The sequence below is a fragment of the Erythrolamprus reginae genome, chromosome 9 (genome assembly GCF_031021105.1).
Source record: "Erythrolamprus reginae isolate rEryReg1 chromosome 9, rEryReg1.hap1, whole genome shotgun sequence".
Classification (NCBI taxonomy): Eukaryota; Metazoa; Chordata; class Lepidosauria; order Squamata; family Dipsadidae; genus Erythrolamprus; species Erythrolamprus reginae.
Window position 1 is genome coordinate 27941109 of NC_091958.1, and position 27019 is coordinate 27968127.

The window sequence follows — 27019 nt, forward strand, 5'->3', positions numbered from 1 at the left end:
GGAGATATTCTGGTCCAATGCCATGAAGGGCTTTATAGGTCATAACCAACACTTTGAATTGTGACCAGAAATTGATCGGCAACCAATGCAGACTGCGGAGTGTTGGTGTAACATGGGCATACCTGGGGAAGCCCATGACTGCTCTCGCAGCTGCATTCTGCATGATCTGAAGTTTCCGAACACTTTTCAAAGGTAGCCCCATGTAGAGAGCGTTACAGTAGTCGAACATCGAGGTGATGAGGGCATGAGTGACTGTGAGCAGTGACTCCCGGTCCAAATAGGGCCGCAACTGGTGCACCAGGCGAACCTGGGCAAACGCCCCCCTCGCCACAGCTGAAAGATGGTTCTCTAATGTGAGCTGTGGATCGAGGAGGATGCCCAAGTTGCGGACCCTCTCTGAGGGGGGTCAATAATTCCCCCACCCCAGGGTGATGGACGGACAGATGGAATTGTCCTTGGGAGGCAAAACCCACAGCCACTCCGTCTTGTCTGGGTTGAGTTTGAGTTTGTTGACACCCATCCAGGCCCCAACAGCCTTCAGGCACCGGCACATCACTTCCACTGCTTTGTTGATTGGACATGGGGTGGAGATGTAAAGCTGGGTATCATCAGCGTACTGATGATACCTCACCCCATGCCCTTGGATGGTCTCACCCAGCGGTTTCATGTAGATATTGAATAGCAGGGGGGAGAGGACCAACCCCTGAGGCACCCCAGAAGGGAGGGACCTAGGGGTCGACCTCTAACCCCCCACTAACACCGACTGCGACCGACCAGAGAGGTAGAAGGAGAACCACTGAAGAACAGTGCCTCCCACTCCCAACCCCTCCAGCCGGCACAGAAGGATACCATGGTCAATGGTATCGAAAGCTGCTGAGAGGTCAAGAAGCACCAGGACAGAGGATAAACCCCTGTCCCGGGCCCAGGGCCGCCATCAGGAATTTTGGGGGCCCATACAGCCTAAGTGTCTGGGGCCCCCCTCCCTTCTTCCTTCCTTCCTTCCTTCCTTCCTTCCTTCCTTCCTTCCTTCCTTCCTTCCTTCCTTCCTTCCTTCCTTCCCTTTTTCTTTCTTTTTTCTCTTTTGGTTTTTTTCCCCTTCCTTCCTTCCTCTTTCTTTCTTTCTTCTTTTTCTTTCTTTCCTTTTTTCTCTTCTTTTTCTTTTCCCTCCCTCCTTCCTTCCTTCCTTCCTTCCTTCCTTCCCTTTTAAATTTTCAAACTGTCTTCTTCATATTCCTGGCTGAGGAATTCTGAAGGCTGCAGTCAACTGTCTTCAGCCATTGTCCAGCCCTGTGCTACGGACCCCTCCCTCCACCCCCTGAAGAGGCTGGGGGCTTCTTTCCAAAGCCAGTGGCAGTGATGCCAGAACCCCCTTCCCTGGGGATGGGAGTGGGGGGGGCTCCACTGGTCTCCCTCGACAAGACCTTCCGCAACACATCAGCCCTGCTGGGCAGGCCTCTTAGCCCCACCAAAGAAATGGGGGTTAAGGAAGACCCCCACCCCCCACCTTGCCCCAAACACTGGCACTCTGCATAACCCATGCGGGGGCTTTGGCTTCCCCTCTGCAGAACAGAAGCTGGGGACCCCTCCCTCCACATACACCGGATCCCTATGGCCCATCCGAGGGCTGGCAAAAGAGGTGTGCCCCCCCCACCTGCTTTTCTATCTCTCTCTCTCTCTTTCTCTCCCTCTCTTTTTGTCTCTCTTTCTCTCTCTACTTTTCTTTCTTTTTCTCCTTTTCTCTCCCTTTCTCTCTCTTTTTCTCTTTTTCTCTCCCTTTCTCTCTCTTTCTCTTTATATCTCTTTCTCTCTTTTTTCTCTCTCCCAACCTCTCTCTTTCTCTTTCTATCTCTTTCTCTCCCTCCCTCTCTCTTTCACTTTCTCTACCTCTTTCTCTCCCTCTCTCCCCTTCTTTCTTTCTTTCTTTCTCTTTCTCTCCCTCCCCCTCTCTCTTTCTCTTCCTCTTTTTATCTCTCTTTCTCTCTTTTTTCTCTTTTATCTCCCTTTCTCTCTTTCTCTCTCTCTTTCTCTCCCCCTCTCTTTGTCTCTTTCTATCTCTTTCTCTCCCTCCCTCCCTCTATCTTTCTCTTTTTATCTCTCTCTTTCTCTTTCTCTCTCTCTCTTTCTCCCCCTTCTCTCTGAAGTGGGGAGGGCCGGGTTGGCACCAAGGGAGCTCGAGACGGGGTGCAAAAGCAAACTACTCTGCTGGCCCGGGCCCACATCGGAAGGAAGGAAGGAAGGGTAAAAGGGGCGATCAAGAGAGGAATGGGTGAATGAATGGACGGAGGGTGGGAAGGAAGGAAGGAGGGAGGGAAGGGACAGGAACAGAGGAAGGGTGCAAAGGAAGCAAGGAAAGGTGTGAAAGGGGAGAGTAAGAGAGGAAGGAGTGAAAGAAGGGAATGAGGGAGGAAACAAGGGAGGAAGGAGAAGGAAAGCAAGAAATGGAGAGAGGGAAGGAAAGAAAGAAAGAAAGAAAGGGGGAAGGGACAGGAACAGAGGAAGGAAGCAAGGAAACTTATGAAAGGGGAGAGTAAGAGAGGAAGGACTGAAGGAAGGGAGGGAGGGAAGAAGGTAGGAAGGAGAAAGAAAAGAAGAAATAGAGGAAGGGAAGGTAAAAGAGAGAAAGAAAAAGAGCAAGAAAGAAAGCAAGAAAGAGAGAAAGAAAGAATGAAAGAGAAATAAAAATAGAGAGGGGGGATGAAAGAAATGGAAGGAGGGAAGGAAGGAGAGAAAGCAAGAGAAAGAAAGAAAGCAAGAGAAAGAAAAAAGAATGAAAGAGCAAGAGAGAAAGAGAAAGAAAGAAAGAAAGGCAACTTCAAAGAAAGGCTCACTGAGCATCTCTCACTCTCTTTCTATCCCTCTTTCTTTCTCTCTCTTCCTTTCTATCTCTCCTCTTCCTTTCTCTCTCCTCTCTCTCTCCCTCTCTTTCTACCCTCCTTTCTCTTCCTTCCTTCTCTCCCTCCCTCCCCTCCCTCCCTCCTTCCTCTCCATTTCTCTTTCCCTCCCTCTCTTTCCCTTTTCTTTCTTTTGGTCCACTTCTCTCTCTCTCCGCTTCTCCACTTGCCTCCCCCTCGCGCCTCGCCCTTCCCACCCGGCCACCCGCGCGCGCTTACCAGCAGCAGGAATTCGAGTACAGGTACTGTAAGCCCAAAAGAAGCCATTGGCTCCGGGCGGCGTTCATGGCCCCCCCAAACCCCCGGCCCAGCACTTCCGGAAGCAGAAAGGCGCGGCTCTCTTGCCCTTGCAATCCTCGGGGGGACACAAGGCCGGCGGAGAAGCCGGCCGGGCTCAGCCCTCTCCCGGCTTCCCCAATTCCGCTTCCCCAACAGCGCGGCTTGGCTTCCAGAGGGCTGAGCCAACCCCGTGGTCTTTCCTCCTTCCGCGGCTGCCATCGGGGCTCCCTGCCTCCCTGCCGGCCTCCCTGCCTTCTTTCCTCGTTGGGGGTGGGAAGAAGGTGCGGGCTGCAGAGGCAGAGTTTGTCTCAATTGGAGTTGGGGAGTTTTTGGCGGGCACCGGGCCCGGGCCCCCCCCATTTTCCAATTTGGCCGGGGCCCGGGACGCCGCTCCCCGTAATACCCGTCTATCGGCGGCCCTGCCCGGGCCCGCCAGAGATCATCCATCAATGCGACCAAAGCAGTTTCCGTGCTGTAACCGGGCCTGAAACCCGACTGCTGGGGACCTAGATAATCGGCTTCTTCCAAGGACCGCTGGAGCTGGAGCGCCACCACCTTCTCAACAACCTTCCCCATAAAGGGAAGGTTGGAGACTGGACGATAGTTGTTAAGTACGGCTGATTCCAGGGAAGGCTTCTTGACGAGGGGGTGCACAAGCGCCTCTTTATAGGGTGATGGAAAAGACCCCCTCCCCAAGGAAGCGTTGACAATCTCCTGGACCCAGCTCTGTGTCACCTCCCTGCTGGCCAAAACCAGCCAGGAGGGACACGGATCCAGTAAGCAGGTGGCGGAACTCACAGCTCCAATGGCCTTGTCCACTTCATCAGGTGTCACCAGATCAAACTCTTCCCAGACAGGTGGACAAGTACGGGCCCCAGTCACCTCGACTGACTCGTTGTCAGATGACTCTGTTTTACAATTAGAGTCGAGGTCCGCCCGGATCCGAGCGATTTTATCAGCGAAAAACGTGTTAAAATCCTCAGCACTACTCTGTAAGGGCTCCCCAACTCCCCCCTGGTTAAGAAGGGAGTGGGTAACCCTAAACAGAGCGGCCGGGCGGGATTCCGCTGATGCAATCAAGGCGGCATGATACGCGCATCTTGCCGCCTTGAGCCCCACTTTGTAAGTCTTAATAAAAGCTCTTACAAGTGTTCGATCGGATTCAGACTTACTCTTCCTCCATCGCTTCTCTAGACGTCTCTTCTGGCGTTTCAGCTCCCGGAGCTCCTAGTTGAACCATGGAGCTCTACGGGGTCTAGCGCCACGGAGAGGTTGCAAAGGCGTAATCCGATCAAGAGCCTCCGCTGCAGTCTTTTCCAGGCCTCCGCAAGAGACTCCGCCGAATTGTGGACGAGTGCATCTGGAATAACCCCAAGCGCCATCTGAAAGCCCTCTGGGTCCATCAGGCATCTGGGGCGGAACAACTTAATCGGTTCCGCCTCCCTGCGGGGAAGGATTGGAGCCAGGAAGTCAAGCCGTAGTAGAAAATGGTCTGACCATGACAAAGGCAATGCTTCTAAACCCCTTAGTCTCAGACCATTACTCAATTGCTCAGAGAGGAATACCATGTTGGGTGCGTGCCCTCTCTCATGAGTTGGACCCTGTACTACTTGAGTCAGGTCCATGGCTGTCATGGTGGCCATGAACTCCTGTGCCAGTCCAGAGGCTTTGCCGAGTGACGGCAGGTTGAAGTCCCCCAAGACAATAAGTCCGGGGAACTCCACCGCCAACCCGGCTATCTCCTCGAGCAGCAAAGGCAGGGCTTTTGACACGCAGCTGGAAGGCAGGTACGTGAGAAACAAGCCCACCTGAACCCCTAAGTCCAACTTCATCAAGAGAGACTCGCAACCCGCAATCTCTGGAGCAATGAGTCTATGTAGGCAAAGGCTCTCCCTGGCTATAATAGCCACTCCTCCCCCCTTTCCCTGGGGTCGAGGTTGATGCCATATCTGAAACCCGGCTGGGCAAATTTCAGAGAGAGGAACTCCTCCCTCTGGGCCCAGCCAGGTTTCAGTAATACATGCCAGGTCGGCCTCCTCATCCAGGATCAAATCCCGGATGAGGAGAGCTTTATTTACCACCGACCTGGCATTGAGCAGCAGCAACCTGAGCCCAGGGCCAGAATTACACTCATCACCAGTGCCCAAGATTGAGCTCACGGAGCCAGAACAAGGTATCGTTATTAAGCAACGATCCCTCGTTCCCATGGAACGGCTAACTCCATGGCCCCCGCCATATCTGCCTCTCCCGAGCAACACCGGGATATTACGACCCTCTTCCACCCCAGAGATAGATGCCCTCTCCCCTCCTGCCTCTCCAGCGTCAGGTAGGCCAATTATATCAGTCATATGATTTCCATTCACCTCATCCATGCAATATTCTCCCCCAGCCCATCCATCCCATCCATACCAGTCATTCATTCCATATATGTTCCCAAACTCACCCCAATTATTCATTAATTAACCCCCCCACTAATTTAATTAAAATATAGATTGAATTTATTATTAAAACAAAAAATAAAGAAAACATAAATAACTAAAAACTCTATATAAAATCTTATAATAATTAATATAAACATCAAATTAGCTTAAAACTAGAATACCAAATTACACTAAATTATTCTTAAGGTCTTAAAAGAATAACATTATCAAAAATTAATAAATTTATAAAGTGCAGGATTATAAAGTGCTGAAAATATAGGAAATAATTAAAATTCAATTGTCCATCAAGTCAGTAATACAGCACCAGATCTAAAAGGTAAGTTCTGGGAAAAAGGGATCATTGTTCAGGGAGAAGTCCTAGCATATTGATCTTCAGGGTCTTTAGTGCCAGCCACTGCCACTGGCTGGCACTCTCAGGTCTTTCTATGGGTCCAGAATCACTTTCACTCCTCTGCTCTTGCAGTATTTCCAAGTCTCCAGTCCCTCTGCAGTCTTATATGATTTTAATGCAGGCTCCATGTGGTCTCAATAGGGCGAGCCTCAATCTCCGTTCTGGCCCCCTCCTTCCTCTTTCTTCTCCTTCCTCCCACTAGTTTATTCTTCCACAGGCCCTCCGGTGCCGAGTGCTCCCACCATACAGCTCCTTGGCATCTCGGGTCCATGTAGTGGGGGCAGGGCAATCTCGGGCGTCGTTCTTCTCTCGCCCCCTCTCCTTCGTTGTTCCTCTCTCGCCTCTCCCCCGGCACACACTTTCTCCTCCCATCATCCGTCCTTCGTCGTGCGCTCGAGGCTTCTCCAGGGGGTCCTCAATTAAAGGAGACCTCCTCCAAAAACCTCCCCCGAAGTCTAGGTCGCAGGCCGGTTGTTTTTGGCTACTTGGCTGACTCCCTCTCCCTGGCTGTCACGGTCTTTCATTCTTCCATTATCCAACTCACCCCCGGCAGCACAACTCTGCTGTGAATGACGGCCGCCATTCTACCGCGTCTCAGCTGATCCGACTCCAGGCGTGTTCATGGCCAAACAGCTCTCCACTGCCATGAACACCGCCGAATCAAGGATTTCCAGCGGCAGGGATACTTCGCCTCCACAAACTTCCAAACAGGTTTACTGACTCAGACAGAAATTTCCTATATTTTCGGTGTTAAACCGTAGTCTGGTGGAGTGATAATTCCACCTCTCCTTCCTGCTTCCCCCACCGGAACCAGAAACCAAATTGTTTAATAGATAAGGAGCTCAGTGTTTTAATGTCTAACAAATCTTCAGGTTTTCCTCAGACAACTGCATCTTTGCACGATGAACTTAAAGGGATAATAGCAATTTGCCAGCAAAGCATTTCTGGAACCCCAGATCTAGGATGTCCACCATAACAAATCTCCACACGTCTTTGCCCATAAAACCTCATTTATATACTGTCTGGGTGTGGTCAACTGTTTCCTAGAGATATTCACTGTCTAGACTTTCTTTCATATATATTCACCTTCAAGAACTTCTCCCATAAAGATATTGCTGCCTGCTTCGTGACCTTCTGATCCTGGCATCTAATAAGGGCTTGGGGTCTCTACAGTCTCTGGCATCAAAAGCAGATTGAAAATGGTGTTTCTCAGGTTCCAATTCTCCCTCACTCTCACTCTCTGAACACTGGCCTAGGGTACCAAGATGGACCTGATTCATCTTCCTCAGAATCTGTGACTAACTCAGCTGGTCGGGGGCCACTCATATAATCACCCCCTCCTCATCCGACCCAGACAAGGGTCTAGCTGGGGGTTCCATAGGCATTGCAGGGGCCTCCATCTCTAACTCTCCAGAACCTTCAGCTTCCATCTCTCCTTCCCCCTCACTGTCACACAGCTCTCCGATTCTCAGACTAACCCGGCTCTTCTGACTCAAAGTCTGTCACCAGAGGAGCTGGCTGTGATCCAACCACAACAGTAATAAGTCTTTCGGGAGAAGGCTGATAAGCACCAATCTTTATCTCTCTCGACCCGCTGCCAAAGATCTAATTGGCAAGGAGCTTTGCAAGGCCAAACAGAGCATGGAGTCCAAATGGAGTTGCTGAGTTACACTAAACAGAATTGAACTGAGTTGCTTTCTACAACGATCACATCTGTTTGCCCCTCTTTTATGTCCTGTGGAAGGGGCCATTCATCTCCAAGCCTTACTCCCGAGTAGTCCTATTCTTCCTCAACTATTTTTGACTTCTGGCAGCTCTGCGCATGCCTCCCCCTGTTCCTCTGCCTCGGTCACTTCAGCCTCTGGATGCAGCACAGACCTCCCAGACGGCCCGGGCCCCATCTTTGGCTCTGGCACTGAGCCTTCTCCAGACTCCAGGCCTGGTCCATGGTCCTCCTCAGCCTCCTCGCTCTCCAACTCTGCTGCCAGCTTCACAGGCTGTTGGCGGAACACAACAGAAACGTCCCCAATCTGGTAGACTCCTGATGTTTTCAGAATTCCTAGGAATTTTGGGAGTTGGTACACACATCTGAAAGGAATTAAGGCAGATCATTCTGGGGTATAAAGAGAAAATCCTTATCCCAAATTCAATTGAGGGCTCAACTGTTATGCCTCTGAAAATATAGAAGCGTTTGATTGATTCAGTATGGTTTCTGCATGACTCAGCTATCCTTCTGTTATTACCATACTACTTGTGATTATATAACTTTGCTGTTGAGAGCAATGTGGATTCTGCAGATTGGTCATAAGAGCGACCCATTTTTTTGACTGTCATGATTGACCATCGTAATGGCTAGGCACCATAATAGTTGTAAGTTGAGGACTACCTGTAAACATTTATCAAATTCTTTCTATCCCTGCAACAAATCTGCCCAGGAAGGCAAGCCCCACTATTACTGAGATCTAGATAAGATTACTATAGTTTGTGAGAAATCACCAAGTTCTGCACATTTTTCAAACCAACCTTTTCTTCTGGGCCTTGATTTAAAGGTGTGGGGTTTTGGCATCACTGAGCTCTAATTTTTGCATTATCAAAAAAGGAATTGTACTTTTAAAACACTCTTTTTCTAGGAAACATTTCGATTAAAAAAATTATTATAGGTATCTAATTAGTACATAGAAAAATTTATGCAAAAACAATAGTTTCAATCTGAGTGGGTAGGTTACCTGGGATCTATTTTGTCAGGGAATAATACGTCAGAAAATGTTTCTTAAATCTGAGAACTCCCATTTTGCCAGGTTTGAAATGCATCAAAGGAATTCTGCAGGGTTTTCCTCCCTGCCAATATTGGGCCTTTTCTTAACTGTGATAAACTGATATTGTTTTTAGCTGCCTTGTTTCTGCAGCAAATGTGAGGGATTGCTTTATAAACGTCTCCTGCATCATTTAAGATGGGGGCCTTGAGTCTGCTTTGGCAGAGAAGTGATGACTTCTCATAGAAAAATCAGAGGATGTTGCAGTGATTTTTATTGAGCATTGTGTACCAGTTTCATAATAAAAGGTAGCAGACAGACCAAAAATCTCTGCTTATTCTAATTGGGGATCATAGTTCATGCAAGAGAAGAAAGGAGGGGCTTGTCTATTTTTGTAAACTGTTTAAAAATTACTCCACACATTTGTTTGAATGCTTTTTGACGGCACTAGATTCTGTATGATCCTGTATGTCTTTTCTCCCATTCTTTCAATAAATGAGTACATAGTATACAAAATGCATCCTTCTCTCTTGCTTTCCTGAAGTCTTTAGGTTTTCCATGTATAATATTTTTTCTCCATCTTTCTTTAAAACTGAATTGAGTTTAATGAGCCCCAGCATTCATGGCAGTGCATATGTCCAATCAGGTGTGCCCAGGTAACTCTTTGGTCTTGCCCCTGGTCTGGATTTAAGAACAGTGCTTGCAGGTCTGTGCATCCCATCAATTGCAAGCATTTCCCAGATGGCATCTTCCAGACTGCTGTAGTTCCCAGGTTTGAGAGTAAAATGATGAGAATTGTAATCTGACATGCCTGGAAAATATTAGAAAGCCTAAGGATGCATTCTTGCTTTGGAACCTAAGAAATGCTGTTCCAAAAAGAGAGAACATAGAACATAGAATATCAGAAGGGCTTGGGAGGTTTTCTCGTCCAACCCCTTGCTCAAGCAGGAGACCTCCATAGTTGGCAACGACTATGAGTAAAATCTGCAGGGAAAATCTGCTTTCAAAACATTATATTTAAGGGGGCATGTGAACCCATGTCAGAGGGCACATGAGACTTTGTCATGTTTCAGCTCCAGCGCCCCAAACCGCCAGCTGATTTTTCATCTTGGGAAAGGATTTTTGTCCACCGGACGCTACAGGGAAGTTTCCCAGAAGCCCCGGCAGCAAAAATATTCAAAAACTGACCAACCAGAAGTTTGGGGAAATGCACTCCAGGGGGTTCAGGGAAGTTGCCTGAAAGCCCCGGAGTGCAAAAAACAGCAAAATGGGCAAACCAGAAATGTGTTTTCCGAATTTCCAGTTTGCCCGTTGTGCTATTTTTTAACAGCAAACCAGAAGTGCATTTCCCCAAACTTCCGGTTTGCCCGTTTGGGCATTATTTTCACCTGCCAGGCTTCAGAAAGGACTGTGCGCATGCTCAGGGGGCAGTGCAGGGGGGTGCGCATGTGTCGGGGGGAGGGAAGGGGTGTGGACACGTGCACGCATGCTAGCACACCCACACCTTTTGGTACACCAACCAAAAAACGTTCGCCATCACCGCCCTATATCACGTCAGACAAGTGGGCAGCCCAGTCTCTTCTTCAAAATAACCAAAGTCCTATCCTGTGCTAGAATTTGGATGGCTTGGCATAGTCCAGTGATGGCGAACTTTTTTTGGCTCAGGTGCCAAAAGTGTGATAGTGATAGCACACCTGCGCGTGCCCACACCCATAATGCCATATCCTCCCCCCGCACATGTGCACAACTCCCACGCTGCCCCTCACGCATGCGCCCCCTGCCCCCCTCCCTTGAAGTAGCGAAACCGCAAAAGATGAACCGCGAAGTAGCGAGGGATTACTGTACTGGGTAAACTAATGTCTGATCAACATTCTGTTTCCTAATGTCTTTTATTTGATATAATAATTTTATTCCTTTGCAAGTTCAGTTGCCAGGCTGTTCTTTGTACTTTCCCGTTAATCACTTGTGAGCTGTAGGGGAAACTGTTAACCTGATTTCCCTCTTCCCTCTTTCTTTTTGAAGCCGCGTGATTAAGACGGACATGGAGTTGGAAGTCCTCCGCTACACCAATAAAATTTCCAGTGAAGCTCATAAAGAGGTAATGGATCTCTTGCAGTAATAATTTTTTGCTTCTTTGTGTAATGTCACTTTTTCTTTCTCTCCAGAAAAATGTTCTCATCTACTTGAATTGCTTAGTAACAGAGTAACGAAGAGCTTGGATAAAAATCGGGAGATAATGTTCGTCTTAATAGAACCACGCAATACATCCTACATTGCCCTTGAACTCCCTGTTGATGTGTGGAGAACAAAATGGCTCCACTTGTGAAATCAGAGAAAGCGAGAGAGAGTTGGCTTTACTTAGCACCACAGGAAGCTTTTCCAGGATGCCAGTGAATGCCGCACTCTGGCTTCTTTTTTCTGCAGCTGTTCTCTCTATAATAATAATAATAATAATAATAATAATAATAATAATCATCATCATCATCATCATCATCATCATCATCATCATCATCATCATCACAACAACAACAACAACAGAATTGGAAGGGACCTTGGGGGTCTTCTAGTCCAACCCCCTGCTTAGGCAGGAAACCCTACACTATTTCAGACAGATGGTTATCCAACATTTTTGTTTGACCTGGAATTCAGATTTTTGAATTAGACACTGAAGATGTACAAGCAGTTGATTCAGAACGTCCAGGAATGAGCTGTCTTGAAAGCTCCTCCTTATTCAGATCTCTGTTGGGATCCCTGGAATGAAACCTCCTGAGATGCAAACGAGAGTTCTTGGTCTTTTTCCGCTGCTGATATGGCTGTAATTTTTACTGTAGCTGATGAATATCTTCACCACTACTCATATATAGTCCTGTTTACTCCAGGCTTTGTGGCAAACATTATTCTAGGGTGGAGGGATGGTAGCTACTGCATTCTTACTTCTGAAGAATGGCCAAATTTCTTACCGTAGATCTACTTTTGTGACTATAGGTAATGAAGGCCGTAAAACCTGGCATGAAAGAATATGAGTTGGAGAGGTAAGTGCATTTTTGACATTTATGGCAAAAACGAGGGAAAGGCATTTCTAGGTTAACAGGAAAGTCTTCAGATAAGGGCAAATGACATTGATTTAATGACAATTATAGGAACTATTTTGAGGTGGTGCTTGGTGTATTACTCTGTTATACAGAAAAGGCATTCCATCAATTCTTTTTATTTTATTAGATGACAATTGCTTTTAGGTATGTCTTAAAAGCCATATAATTCTCTTTGCTGAGTTTTATGTAATTTACAGAAACAGTCCCTAATAGCTGTTATTAGTGTTTGATGGTGTTCAATAAACCATCTTTTATAGGTGAGAATATCATGGCTATTCCTGTTATGTTACACAAATATTTATTGCGGCCATAAAATAGGCTGGAGGATTGTTTCATTATCTTTTAAAACTGGAGCAAATGTTGCTGGTTCTGCTGATGTATTTCTATCCCAATCTACAGTGTTAGTTTTCCTAATGAAATTGAAGATGGCCTACCTTGTCTTGAACCCCTCTGCTTTACTTAATAGGACAAGCATGTGTGCAGTCACACTGATGCCACTGTAATACCCAGCACATGGTTGCATTCTTCCCTTTGTCGTATACCATAGAGCAGTGGTTCTCAACCTGGGGGTCGGGACACCTTTGGGGGTCAAATGACCATATCACAGGGGTTGCCTAAAACCATAGAAAAAGACAAATTTCCCCTGGTGTTAGGAACTAAAGCTTCTATTTTAGCGCCCTAGAATATATTTTTACAATCCGACTAATCAGGTGTTTGGGAGTGTCCTTCTGACCTTCCTGCCTCTGCATGAGATCTGTATGTACAGTGATACCTTTACCAACAAATGCCTTTGCTTACAAACTTTTCTGGATAAGAACCAGGTGTTCAAGATTTTTTTGTCTCTTCTCAAGAACAATTTTCCACTTATAAATCCGAGCCTCTGAAACTATAACTGGAAAAGGCAGAGAGAAGCCTCCGTGGGGCCTCTCTAGGAATCTCCTGAGAGGAGACAGGGCCAGAAAAGGCGGGGAGAAGCCTCCGCAAGTCCTTTCTAGGAATCTCCTAGGCGGAAGTCTCGATGGGACCTCTCTAAGAATCTCCTGGGAGGAAACAAGGCTCCACCCTCCCTGTGGTTTCCCCAATCGCACACATTATTTACTTTTACATTGATTCCTATGGGAAAATAGCTTCTTCTTACAAACCTTTCTACTCAAGAACCTGGTCACGTAACAAATTAAGTTCGTAAGTAAAGGTACCACTGTATCTGTATATGAATAAAGCATTTGTTGTAGGTGATGCAAAATATTTGTGTCTGTATGTGTGTGTGTATAAGAGAGAGAGAGGGAGGGAGGAAAAGGAAGGAAGGAAGGAACAGAGGGAGGGAGGCATCCTAATAGCTCTTAAGAGACAAAATGGCTGCATGATTTTTAATAGATTCTTCCCAGCTTGAGTTAGTGAAAGAAAAACTGTTCTGGTGTGCCAAATATTATACAGATGATGAAACACCTACCAGATGCATCTCCTTGTCAGAGGCCTCACTATTGGAAGGATATTGCACCAAACAATCGATGTGCACAAACACACACCCTTCAGTTTTGGGGGAGTGATATTCCTGCTTAATGTGTTTCCTTCTTGTGAAGGAAACAATGCAATGTGCTTCTTCGATACTGCAAAGCTAAACATCCAGCTCTTCCCTTAAGACCGTTTCTCTTACAGCACCCCTCCCTGGGATACATTTGCTGTCCCACTCCCACACATTATTTACAAGACCCATGAAAACCTGACCTTTCCCCCCTTCCCATCCCAGGCCTTGGGTTAGCAGGGGGGGTGTCAAACTCAATTTCCTTGAGGGCCATATCAGGACTGTGGTTCACCGCGGGGGGCATGGTTTACTGGGTGGGTGAGGCCTTCTTGATGTCACTCACTGGGCTTGGCTGACTGGGTGGGTGTGGCTAGTTTGACGCCTCTCCCCAAACTGCTGGCATGCTTCCTTTTTGCGCTGGCCCCTTACATTTTGCAGGATGATCCCGTGGGCCGTATCCGGCCACACCATGGGCCAAATGCTGCCCCCAGGCCTTGTGTTTGACACCCCTGGGTCAGAATGAGTCCTCTGTGTTGGATCACTTTGAACTGAATTTGTTCTACCAGGCATGTGAGTTTTCCACTGTATTTTAGGATTGATTTCACTATTCATTCCCCAGAATTGTTACAGAGGTTGACAGACTGTTAAATTTAATAACTTTTTTTTTTTAAAAAAAATTTCATTTTACCCTTTGGTATTTTGGAGATAATCTCTGGTTTGGAGACTCTGCAAACATTTTATGGCCAACTTAGATATCATGAAAATTAAGACACCAATCTGTGTTGGAGCTGGCTGAGGCAGAAAAAGCTTTCTTCAAGGAAGTGGAAGTCAGAAGCAGAGTTTGAGGTCCCCTCACTTGGGGAGAACATCTGCTCCGTTTCTGCTGCCCTTGTTTGTTTCCTTTGTCTGCATCTGGATGCTTCCAAACCCAGCCACAACTCTTTGTGACCCTGTGGCACAGCTAAATCCTCCAAGATCCCTTCTGAGATGATTGCTCTTTCTATTATAGACTCAGAAACCTTGTTGGGGAAGAAGCCAATATGGCCTGTCGTTAAATTGCCATAAATAACGGCCGATCAATAAAAGAGACGGATGTCACAAAGTTGAACTGGCTGTGCAAATAGTCCTCATTTATTAAATGTTGTTTTTCCAAGCTGGTGTTAGGGAGAGGTTTGCTCGGCTGTTAAGAACTGACGGATTGGCTGCCTTTGTACAATGCATACACCTTAAAAAAAAGGTAGCAACTTTATTTAGCTATTTTCTGTTTTTTTGCACAGTGAATCATTCAGCTTTGATTTGGACATGCTAATCTTCAAAAATCTCATTATTAGCCAGGATAAATTTAATAAGTACAGAATAATGGTCAAAGAAGCCTACTTATTGAAATGTCTTTGAACATTAGCAGCTCAGACTGGTAGTTAGGCTGTTGGTTTGAGCTCCGAGGTTGGCAGTTTGGTTGCAAATGCCGTGTTACCATTTGAGGAGACTTTGTCACTGCGCTTTGAATTACTATACCATTCAATTCAAAACACACTGACGATGTGTTCTCGAATGATGATGAAACGTTTGCAACCAAATTGCTAGGAGCTCAGACCAACAGCCTAAGCCTACTTATGGGTGTTACTTTAACAATTGCTTTTGAACCTTGGCAAGAAAGGAGGGAAGGGGGAAGAGAGTAAAACGAGGGGAGGAAGGACCAGGAAAGGAGGAAAGAAGGAGGGAGGGAGGGAGGAAAACAAGGGGAGGAAGGAACAGGAAGGGAGGAAGGAAGGAAGGGAGGAGTGAGTGAGTGAGCGAGCTAGGGAGGGAGGGAGGGAAGGAAGGAAGGAAGGAAGGAAGGAATTCTGCCCAAAGCCAGCAGTTCGATCCTGACCAGCTCCATGTCGACTCAGCCTTCCACCCTTCCAAGGTAGGTAAAATGAAGACCCAGATTGTTGGTGGCAAGATGCCGACTCTTTAAATCGTGTAGAGGAGGCTGGGAAGCACTCTGAAGCGATATATAAGTCCAAATGCTCTTGCTACTCTCAAGCTGTTTAAGGCTTGGCACCCAGCACTCTCCAGCTATCTCAGGTCTGCAATTCCCAGAATTCTTAGCCAGTTACTTGGGAATTCCAGGAGTTGCAGTCTAAACATAATTGGATGGCCTCCAGGTAGGAAACCAACCGGTTTAGTGATTTGCATTCTTCTGCTTCTCATATATTCCGAATTGTCCTTGGAGTGACTATTCAACGGTAGCTGGGAATCAGAATGATTGATGAAGACGAGCAGCGTAGCCAATTCAGCTTTTATCTTGTGCTTTGAATCACACCTTGGAAATTAATAAGAGGCACCTTGGCAAATGAGGTGTCAAAGAAGCATCACACTGTCCAGGGAGCTCCTTCAAAGATGCAGCATTGAAATCCTGGCCCTGGGTGCAGCATCAGCACCCAACTTGCTTCCCTCCCCCCCTCCCAGGGGCAAAACTCCCCCTCTCCCCCCTTTCCAGAGTTGCCCCTTCAGCCTGCCTGAATATTTTCTTTCCGTTCCCCCTCTTTTCAGCTTCCAGGACAAAAGTGCATCCCAGCTTTCTGAAAAATCAATAGCCAAAATAAGAGACAGGAAGCCAGAAGCGGTGAGGGCTCCTTGGTGACTTGTTCAGAATAGCAGCGATGTCAGCGCACAGCCTTGCTTTGTCTGTTGTTGTTCTTTCACTTTGGATATTGATTGTGTACCTTCCCTTCTTCCCGCTGCTGCCCACACAGCATCTTGACAGTTTGAGAGGTCGGCCGATTCTGTTCGTTGCCACCCTGGTTCCCAAAATGGGCCTCGGGCCATCAAATATGGGCTGGTATTACGTTGCCGTATCTCTGGAGCTCCCTTGTGATTGTGACTCACACCTTCCCTCGATTCCATTTCCTTTTCAAGGGCGCAAAGAGAAAAAGAAGATTGCAACCACCCAAAAGAATGTGCATTGTTTTCTTGTCTCTGTGTTGTTATCTGATGCAGTGATTTCACTTGGGAGGGGAGGCTTATTCAGTTTATGGTTTCATTCAGTTGGAAAGTAAACATCTTCATCTTTGATACAGCCTATTCATTTGAAATGTTACAAATCCAAGTCAAAATTACAAAAATTGGAAATAGTGTGTTCATGTGGGAGAGTGGAGTGGAGTTGGTGGAGTTACTCTCTTTTCAGGAGTATCACAGAAAGAGGCTACATTGGAAATTTATTTTATTTATTCGATATATAGGCAGTCTCAGAGAAATATAGGGGGTCTGCCCCATCTGGTAGATGAGGGTGTCAAACTCGATTTCATTGAGTTCTGCATCAAGATTGCATTTGAGCTTGGGTGGCTGGGTAGCCGTGGCCAGCTCCATGTCACTTGTGTTGGGGCCTATGGGGGTGGCCTGAGTGCTTTGCCAGCGAAAATGGGTTCATGAGCTCCGTAATGGGCTGCGATGGCCTCCCGGAACCCTCTGCCAGCAAAAACGGGGTTCCATTTTCCCTGGTAGAGGCACCATGGCCCACATCTAAGCACCTTGTGGGCCAGATCTGGCCCTTGGACCCTGAGTTTGACACCCCGTTTGCAGTCTTAGAGGGGGAGGGGGAGAGGAACGGAGTTAGCAAGCTGGGGTTCAGCCATCTTCAAAAACAAGTGTTAAGGAACCCAGAGAAGCCAATCTGGATCAGCGTTTCACGGTTCAATAAGATTGGGACTTGTAAGACCTATCCAGAAATAGGGGTTAGAATTGCACAATCTATGTGTATGAAAAAGGTTTCTTTAGAATTCTTTCTTTACTCTTTATTGGCCAAGTGTGATTGCACACACAAGGAATTTGTCTTTGGTGCCTATGCTCTCAGTATACATAAAAGAAAAGATACATTTGTCAAGAATCATGAGGTAAAACACACAATGATTGTCATGGGGATCAAATAAGCAATGAATAAACAATCAATATTAATAGGAATATTAAGGATGTAAGCAACAAGTTACAATCATACTGTCATAAGTGGGAGGAGATGGGTGGTAGGAATGATGGGAAAATCTAGTAGTAATAGTAATGCAGACTTAGTAAATAGTTTGACAGTGTTGAGGGTATTATTTATTTAGCAGAGTGATGGCGTTCGGGAAAAAACTGTCCTTGTGTCTAGTTGTCTTGGTGTGCAGTGCTCTGTGGCGAGGTTTTGAGGGTAGGAGTTGAAACAATTTGTGTCCAGGATGTGAGGGGTCAATAAATATTTTCCCAGCCCTCTTTTTGACTCATGCAGTATACATGATGGAAGGCAGGTTGGCAGCAATTGTTTTTTCTGCAGTTCTGATTCTCCTCTGAAGTCTGTGTTGGTCTTGTTGGGTAGCAGAACCAAACCAGACAGTTATAGAGGTGCAGATGACAGATTCAGTGATTCCTCTGTAGAACTGGATCAGCAGCTCCTTCGGAAGTTTGAGCTTCCTGAGTTGGCGCAGAAATAACATTCTTTTATCCTCTAAACTCCAGATTAAAATCTTGATCATCTGCAAAAGAAGGGTCTACAGGCTCAATTTTCTTGACATCTCTAATACTCTTTTCTTCCAAATTGTCTCTTCGAGTTCTCAAAAGTTTTGACAAAATCCCTTCCTTTGGATTTCACCCCTTTTTGTGAATCTGAGGTTTTTTGACACCTGCTACTCTTGTGTATTACACAATGAAATGGACATTCATTTCAAGGATGAGTGACAGTTTAATCAAAATCACTACGTCATTTAAGGAAAAAGAGCTACACTGAGATCCTTCTAAATCAGTTTGGCACCTTGATGTACAATCTAAAGGTAAAGCTGTTCACTGAGAATGCAAAAGGGTCATATTTTCATAAAATTTGGACTGAGGCAGGGGACAATATTAAATGCTAATAATACCAGATCCATCCATCCATCCATCCAATGAGTGACCTGGGCAGCAAACAGAATCAAAACAAAGTGAAAACAATAGCAAATAATTAAACCCTCAACTAAGGTGAGCTTAAATGAAAATGATTTTCCATCTTTCTTGCTATATTTATTGTTCTGCCTGGCCTCAAGCCACCCAAGAACGAAGTAATGAATCAAACACACACACTCAGTTTTGTAAAAATCAAACAAGGATTGTTCTTTATGTTCAGAAAACTGTAAACCATGAAGTTTCAGAGCAATGTGAGTTTAAGTAGTCAATAGATCAGAGTTAATTACTCCAGTCAGTGCAGGAGCCTTCCAGGCTTACAGCAGCCAGCAATAACTCACAATTGGAATGTCAGAATGTCCAGAAATCCACAGCAAGCACCAAACCACAATTCATCAAACATTCCTCAACCCTGAACGATAATCTCCCATACAGATCTCTCCAACCTTCCCCTTTTTTCAAGGTTACAGCAGCATCATTAAGTCTTATCACCTGTGCCCTATAATTTGTTTCTGTATTTGCGCAGCTGCTCTTGTCTTCTCAGCATTCTCTGGACCTGAGCATTCAAAATAGCATTACTCATTAACTCTTCCCCTCTGATTCAAATGAACCTTGGCTGGAGAGCTGACTGAATCCATTTCCCTCTATGTCTCTCCTGTCCCTTCCTGCTCCCTGTCTCTCCCTGTCTCTGCTTCTGGTTCACTCTCTGATTTGTCCTGCAGCCAGACTGGTCTTCTGTGAACAGATGGCTCCCACTCCTCTGTGTCAAAATCAGCAGCCACAGGAGCTTGCCTGAAGCACTGTTTACTCTAAGGTGCGCGGCCGCAAGGCCGCACGTCCAAAAATAACCCCCCGCACATTCTTTTCCAAGGCCGTGTAAGGAGCCGGGCATTGGAGTTGGGGGCGGGGAGCACCGAAAGTACGGAGGTGCTGCGCGCGCTCCCTATCCCCCTGCCAGCTCGCGGGGGGGGGGTTAGAGAGGCACTGGCAGTAGAAATAGGTGGAAGGAAAGGGAGCCGCGGCCGCCCCCGTCTCCCCACAGTGCCTACGGCCCCCTCGCACCCTTGGCCTCTCGCCGCTGCCCCCCGCTCGCCCGATCCACCCCCTCTCTGGCTTTCTCCTCCTCCGCCTCCCGCCTTGTGGCGCGACTTCTCCTGTGGCGGTGGCTGCATTGGTGGTGGCAGCTGCGGCTTCTCCTCCTCATCCATGCTCCCTGCCAGGGGGCTGCGAGAGGGTTTTCTCTGCGCGCTTCGGGAATGCCCGCCCTGCCCCTCTCGCAGCCCCTTTGCTGGGAGCGCTTTTGTCCCGGGCTGTCAGCAAGGGGGCTGCAGTAGAGGCAGGGCAGGTGTTCCCAAAGCGCTCGGAGAAAGCGCTCTTGCAGTCCCCTTGCTGACAGAGAGAGAGAGAGAGAGAGCAACAGACAGAGCAAGACAGAGAGAGGGAGAGAGAAAGTAAGTGAGAAAAAGAGAGAGAGAAAGAGGGGGGAGAGAAAGAGAGAGAGAAAGAGAGATAGCAAGAGAGAGAGAAAGAAAAAAAGAGAGAGAGAGAGAAAGAAAGAAAGAAAGAGACAGAGAGAGAGAAAAAGCAAGAGAGAGAGAAGAAAAAGCAAGAGAGGGAGAGAGAAGAGAGGAAAGAAGAGAAAGAGAAAAAAATGATAGAAAAAAGAGGAGAAAAAAGAGAAATGAGGAAATGATTGAGGCAGAGAATGAGAGGAAAGAGAGAGAAACAGAGAGATAAATGACTCTTGATTTAAAGCATATGGTAAAAAGCACCCAAATAATAACAGGGAAAAAACCCCAGCCCTCACCTGTTATTGGAAATGTTTCAAGAGTTCACACACAAACACAAACAAGGGGGGAGGAGACAGGGATGGAAAAAGAGAGGAGAAGTGAGAGGGGGAAGGCATTAGAGAAAAAGGGAGGAAGAGGGAGAAATGAGAAACAAATGAGACAGAAAAGGGAGAGAGACAGGAGAGGTACCCAGAAATGAGAACAGTGGTAGAAATTTGAGGAGGGATGATTGATTATTAATTATGGATTGACTACGGAATATTGGTAAAAGATATATTTAGGTGTTGTTTAATATTAGGATGTATTAATTTAAAAAATTGGATTAGAATTTTAAAACTACAGTATATAGAATTACATAGGTAAAATTAATGGGAGATACATATGATAAATAAGGGGTTTATGATATGTAATGTATGGTTTTATGAGTTTGCATTATGAATTTAAAATATACTTGGAAATGTAGAAGATTGATGAAAGTTAATAATAGTAAATGCTAAGTGCCTGAAAATTAATTGAGCTTGGTTCGACTACTGTAATGCTCTCTACATGGGGCTACCTTTGAAAAGTGTTCGGAAACTTCAGATCGTGCAAAATGCAGCTGCGAGAGCAGTCATGGGCTTACCTAGGTATGCCCATGTTTCACCATCACTCCGCAGTCTGCATTGGCTGCCGATCAGTTTCCGGTCACAATTCAAAGTGTTGGTTATGACCTTTAAAGCCCTTCATGGCATTGGACCAGAATATCTCCGAGACCGCCTCCTGCCGCACGAATCCCAGCGACCGATTAGGTCCCACAGAGTGGGCCTACTCCGGGTCCCGTCAACTAAACAATGTCGGTTGGCGGGCCCCAGGGGAAGAGCCTTCTCTGTGGCGGCACCGGCCCTCTGGAACCAACTCCCCCCGGAGATTAGAACTGCCCCTACTCTTCCTGCCTTCCGTAAACTCCTTAAAACCCACCTCTGCCGTCAGGCATGGGGGAACTGAAACATCTCCCCCGGGCACGTTTAACTTATGCATGGTGTGTCTGTGTGTGTGTCTGTTAGTATCTGGTTTTTTTTAAATATTTAAATATCTTAAATCTGTCTGATTACTATGATTTGTTTTACATGCTGTGAGCCGCCCCGAGTCTTCGGAGAGGGGCGGCATACAAATCCAAGTAATAAATAAATAAAATAAATAAATGTTGAATGAAATTATAGAAAAGTATAATTTATGGAAATATATTAATTGATGCATTGGTGTTCAGATAGATTTCCATAGTATTACTAGATTACTATAATTCTATGATAAATATTTAAGAAATGAAGATTTTAAAGCATGGATTTATTAATAGTTGTGTTTTTGGTTTTGCTGGCTGTTTTAGTTTTAATAGTAATAGATTTTTGTTTTGTTTTATTATTAATTTCTTTTAATAAAAAAGGGATTTTTTTTCTAATTTATTCATTATTTATTTTTATTTATTTATTTATTTATTTATTTATTTGTTTGTTTGTTTATTTGTTTATTTGTTTATTTATACTTCTATGCCGCCCAGTCCCAAAGGGACTGCTGCTCAGACACTATACATTTCCGCTCACACCGGAAAAAAATTAGAGGGAACATTGGCCTGAAGCCCACATTTATGGAACCTGCCATTCAAACCCCACTCGCCCACCCCTTTCCCCAAAAGCTAGGCAAAGTCTGGGACTGAAAAACTACACAGAATTCAATAAGGTCCAATTGAGAACCTTGAGAATTTAAACGCCAACCCTTAAGACTTCAGTAAGTCTTGGAAATGCTTCTTCCCAGATTTCTTCCCGCCTGGACTGAGCTGCCAACAGACTCGCTTTCCATTTTTGGCCAAATTACTCCTCCTTGTCTTCTCCATGCCTTTCGCAGGCTCTTCTGAATCTCTTACCAGCCTGCAGAGCTGTTGGCGTATCCCTTATGGGCCAGTGCAGCAAATCCAGGTCTAAACATCCTCGTGACTTCCGTCTACTCAAAAGCTCTGTGGAAAATACTCTCATCACAGATCGTGTCAATGAAGCTGTAACAATGAGCCAGATGATGGGCTTTTATAAGAATTGCATTAGATCGCAATTACTGAGAACTGGTTTAGTTCCGTCATGGAGTGCCTGGTTTCCAACACTGTAGTTCCGTTAGTGTCATTTCCTCGGTTTTAATGGAGTATCGAACATTTACTCTTGGAAATGTCACTCTCGAATGGCGAAGACTTCAGGTCCAAGCGGAATGAAGCGGATATTGCAAGCTTTAAAACTCCACTCACAGCCACTAAAGAGTTCTTAGTGGAATGTATCTGCACCGCTCTACTAAAGCATTTCACTCCTGCAGTGCTTTTCCTCCCCACTTCTCTGGTTCTCAGGGTTTGCCTAAGAGGCAGCGAAGCGGAATTCCATTTGTACCATGTCACTGGGGGGCATCACCATCCGCCTTGCCACTTAGAGAAAAGGGTGCAAGCTGAGGTTTTGTCCTGCCGGGTTTATGAGATCTTATAGGATCCAAATCTTTCTAACTCCCACAATGGAAGAGGAAAGGATGGTGAAGATGGTGGAACTTGCAGAGATGGCTAAATTAGCTTCGTTGCTTAGAGAGAAGACAATATCTACATTTATGGCTGGCTGGAAACCCCTTAATAGGCTTTTTTTTTGGAGGGGGTGCATAAAATGGATTGGTGGTTTTGATGGTTTTTTTTAAAGAAACCTGAATTGTAGAAAAGAATGAGCTCTTTTTATAACCAGATAGGAAGCGATAACTTTTTAATTATACTTGCATTTGCTGCAAAGGAAATTGAAAGCCGCTTCATTCGTTTCTCTTTTTTTGCTTTTTCTTTTCTTTTTTGCTTTTAACTACTTTGTCTTCATTCCTTTCTTCTTTGTAAATTTTAATTAAAATATAGAAATATAAATATATTTTCTAAATATAGAAAAAGAAATCAAACCTTCCCAAATTAGATACATATAACTTTTCAAAAACAGAGAAAGAAAAAACATCATTATGTCAACCATCACATTGAGTCATCTAGCAAAGAAAGACCCCTGGCCATTTGTTTTTGCCAAGAGTATACTTTGCTGAAGCTTAAGTGGTTTACAGAAGTAGTGAAGTTGGTTCTGGCATTTTCATGCTCAAACGATGCAATTAATTTCCCCTTTTCCCCAGCTTTCCAGATGGTTACCTTGGCGGGCTGGAGCCTCTCAGGGCTCAGGTTGGCACAACATGGCTTCCATTACCCTCCCCCCTCTATATTCCAATCCTATCCACACACCACCCCCACCACCCCGTTGCTAATGTCAGTGTCAGGTTCTGGTAGAGAAATAAACACAGGCAATCCTGGCTTGTAACAAGTTCCTTTACTCCTCCTCTAGCACGAACTGCCAAACACTGTTAATGGCAAAGTGTCACTTTTGTCAGAGCTGCCTATTCCATACACCCCACCACCAGCGACGGGCTACCATTCCCGGTGCCACCAGAAAGGGGCTGGGAGCGTGCATGTGCACGGCACGTGATTCAGCTTCTGCTCATAAGCAGAAGCAGAAGTTCGTGCGAGGACACACAATTTCTGCAAATGCGCAGAAGCAAAAGAAGCCAAAAACGGTGAAAAGCAGGTAAGTAATCCCCCCCACCTGTCCTGCCTGTTTGCCCACCTGCCACCTCCCCTGGCACGAGCGGCACTCCTCCATCAGCTGCACATTGTTGGCTCATATTTAGTTGGTTATCCTCCAAGAAAAATTAGTAGAGGCTTGTGAATAGGTGTTTCTCAGCTGTTCCAGAAAGCTGCAAGGCTGTCTGATGTCATCGGTATGCACCCGCACTGACAACCAATCACAGCAGCAAGCTCTCACAGTCCAGATATCAAGTTGCAGCCTGCTCTCTAGTGCGAATGACAGCTCCGGGCCAGCAGGTTCGCTGGAGCTGACAGACTGTTAGCCTGTGAAGCTTGGATAGCAGAGTAGCAGCCATGACACACTCAGAGATGGTCACATGTGGTTGGACTCCATATTGTCCCAACAGCGCCCCGTGGCAAGCCAGGCCCAGGACCACTAAAGTCAACCACGCAGATGTCTGGCTGTGGGAGATTTTATTATTTATTTACTTTTTATTAGAGTTGAAAGTCCAACCCCTTGTTTAAGCAGGAAATCCTACAGCACCCCAGCCAAATGACAGTCCAATCTCCTCTTGAAAATGTCCAGAGTTGGGGAGTTCACAACCTCCACTGGCAGGCCGTTCCACTGGTTGATCGCTCTGACCGTCAGGAAGTTCTTCCTTATTTCTAGGTTGAATCTCTCCTTGGTCAACTTTCAACCGTTGTTCCTCGTCTGGCCCTCTGGTGCCCTGTAAAACAGTGTGACCCCTTCCCCTCCGTGACAAAACCTCAAGTACCTGTAGACTGCTATCGTGTCCCCCCTGGCCCTTCTTTTCTCTAGGCTATCCATGCCCGGTTCCAGCAATCTCTCTTCATAAGATCTTCTGTTCTCCGCCCAACTTTCACTTGACTGCAGAGGGGAAACTTACTTGAGGACGCTGGCCCTTTTTGTCAAGCCTGCATTAGCAGAGAGCAAGAAAGTTTGCAGGCGGCGCAGTCACATGGCTGTTCTTCAAGCATCCCACAGTTTGGAACCAGGGAAGGGGAAGCTGCGGCAGCAGATGCAGAGATGACCCCTGCAGTTTTAAGAATAGTTTTAATTAGATGATATTAAAATGGGAATGCTGGCATGCTGCCAATGAAAGCTGCCTCCTCCAGCATAATCATTATGCTGGCAAATCCCACCTCTGGTTCCAGAAGGGGTCTATGGCGATTCGCCACAGTCTACATGCCAGGGTCAACTCGCCATGACCAGTTTGCCACAGGACACCTCGCCATGGGCATCTTGCTACCGTGGAACAATTCAAGAATGGAATGGAATAGGAATAGGACTAAGAGTAGGGATAGGAGTAGGAATAGGCTAGAATTCTTTATTGGCGAACTGTGATTAGACACACACGGAATTTGTCTTCGGTATATAAGCTCTCATTGTACATAAAAGGTAGACATGATAAATCATGTTCACACTCATCATAAAAATACATTCATCATAAATCATAAGATACAACCGTCATTTAAAATAATTAAAAATTATTTTAATTTTTGTCATTCACATTTCCTTTTATCCATCCTTCAAGATCTTTTCTTTAATGATTCTATTTCAATATTTCTTCGATATTAGTATAATTCTTGTCCCATAGTGAGTTTGTGGCAAATTGGCTGTGGCAAGTTCTCCCATTCCACCCAGAAGACGTCCTTGGAAAACGAGGAGTAGGCTTTCCTGGAAATGGAAAAGGTGGACTTTGTTGATAGAGTCCAGATGGGGAAGCACCATCCTTCCCTCTTAAACCAAGGTGGACAATCTTGAGTTTCTTCCTCACCCAATCCTGTCTTCCTGGGGTAAAATGATGTTTCTGTAACAGCTGCTGCATACTTTCTTCAGGCCAAGTCCATGCTCCTCTACACACAAGGGTGTGTGTGTGTTAGAGGGATTGAGACTAATGGAATAAGGATGGAAACTGATCAAGGAGAGGTTCAAGCTGGACATAAGAGGAAATTTTCTGACACTGAGAACAATCAATCAGTGGAACAGAAGTTGCCTTCAGAAGTTGTGGGAGCTTCATGACTGGAGGATTTCAAGAAGAGACTGGACTGCCATCTATCAGAAATGGTGTAGGGCCTCCTGCTTGGGCGGGGAATTGGACTAGATGACCTACAAGGTCTTTTCCAACTCTGTTGATCTATAATCTGAGACTTTAAAAGATGGTGGACATCGTTCTGTGTTTGAAGCCCCAGCTCAAGAGGCAGGGATCCAATTGTGTCAATAATGGTGTCACAGCAAGCAAGACTCTGAGGTATGTGGATTCCTCAAATAATACTTTTATTTGGAATTATCATAATACATATCTGGTGAAAACCGACTCTGAAGTCTCCCACAGTTTTCACCTAATTAAAAGCAAAATCTTTCCCCACTTTCTCAAAACAATCAACCACACGGTCCAATCACAGAATGGCCTGGCAGCCGGTTGTCCCCATTCCTCCTTCTTCCGACCAGGGGTGGGAACGTCCTTGGTTCTCAAGAGAAAATTATGTTGTTTTGGCTATATGTTCCCCTCTATCTCAATTCCCCCCTCCCTCAGCTCTAATGTGGCAACGCTGAACAGTTAAAACGGCTTCAGTCAGATCAGCTTCAGGGTTGACAAATCTTGCAGGCCTGAGCCCTCTGGCCTGAAGCTAAAGTTTCCCTTATTGGCACCATCCTATCTCTTGAATTCTGTAACAAAGGAAGGCAAAGGATGAAATACCTTTGGCAATTCCTGAACCATTTCCTGCTAATTTCAGTAGGGTTTGCATGGATGGTTTGTGAAATATCTAGAGAAATGCTTGGTTTAAGTTGCATAATTTAGCTTGAAGAACTTTGCCTGGTTGCACTGCTTTTGTTGATAGTGTAGTTTAAATGTTTGTGTGCATTATGAGCTTAAAATTCTGCATGTACTAATAGGCATAACTAATGAACTTTTCAGTAATTAATTATTTCTTAGGGGCAAAACTCTCTCCTTCGGTGTCTCCTAATGAAACATGAGAAACATGAAAATTAATCTGTCTTATTAAAAATGGTTAAATTAAAAAGCCATTTGTTTCCACTCTATTTATTATGATTTTTTTAAATAGTAAAACATTCCCCCAGTTTATGGGAACATCTGTTCCAAACTCCTGAAATAAGGTTTGTTTTATATTTTTCCCCTTCAACTTTCTGAACTAGGGCAAACCTGGATTATGCTACAAACTTCAGTTCTATTTTTCCCCCTTCCAAATTACTTCAAGGCTCCCTTGTGGTCATGTGCCACAAATCCCAGCCCAAATCTCTCCTCCTCCCCCCCAGCCCCTTAACCTCATGACCTCTGGATTGGTCCCTCTGGGAGCAATTATTCTTTTCAGAATTATTCTAAC

The 27019-nt window shown here is 45.7% G+C and overlaps 1 protein-coding gene across 1 annotated transcript in view; it reads left to right on the forward strand.

Annotated features, from left to right (window-relative positions):
- Window positions 1-27019, forward strand: part of PEPD (peptidase D) — a 217938-nt gene that overhangs the window by 78838 nt on the left and 112081 nt on the right. Inside the window, exons 8-9 of the mRNA XM_070760680.1 lie at window positions 10778-10853; window positions 11741-11787. Of these exons, the coding sequence (XP_070616781.1) occupies window positions 10778-10853; window positions 11741-11787 (123 nt within the window). The remainder of the gene's footprint in view (window positions 1-10777; window positions 10854-11740; window positions 11788-27019) is intronic.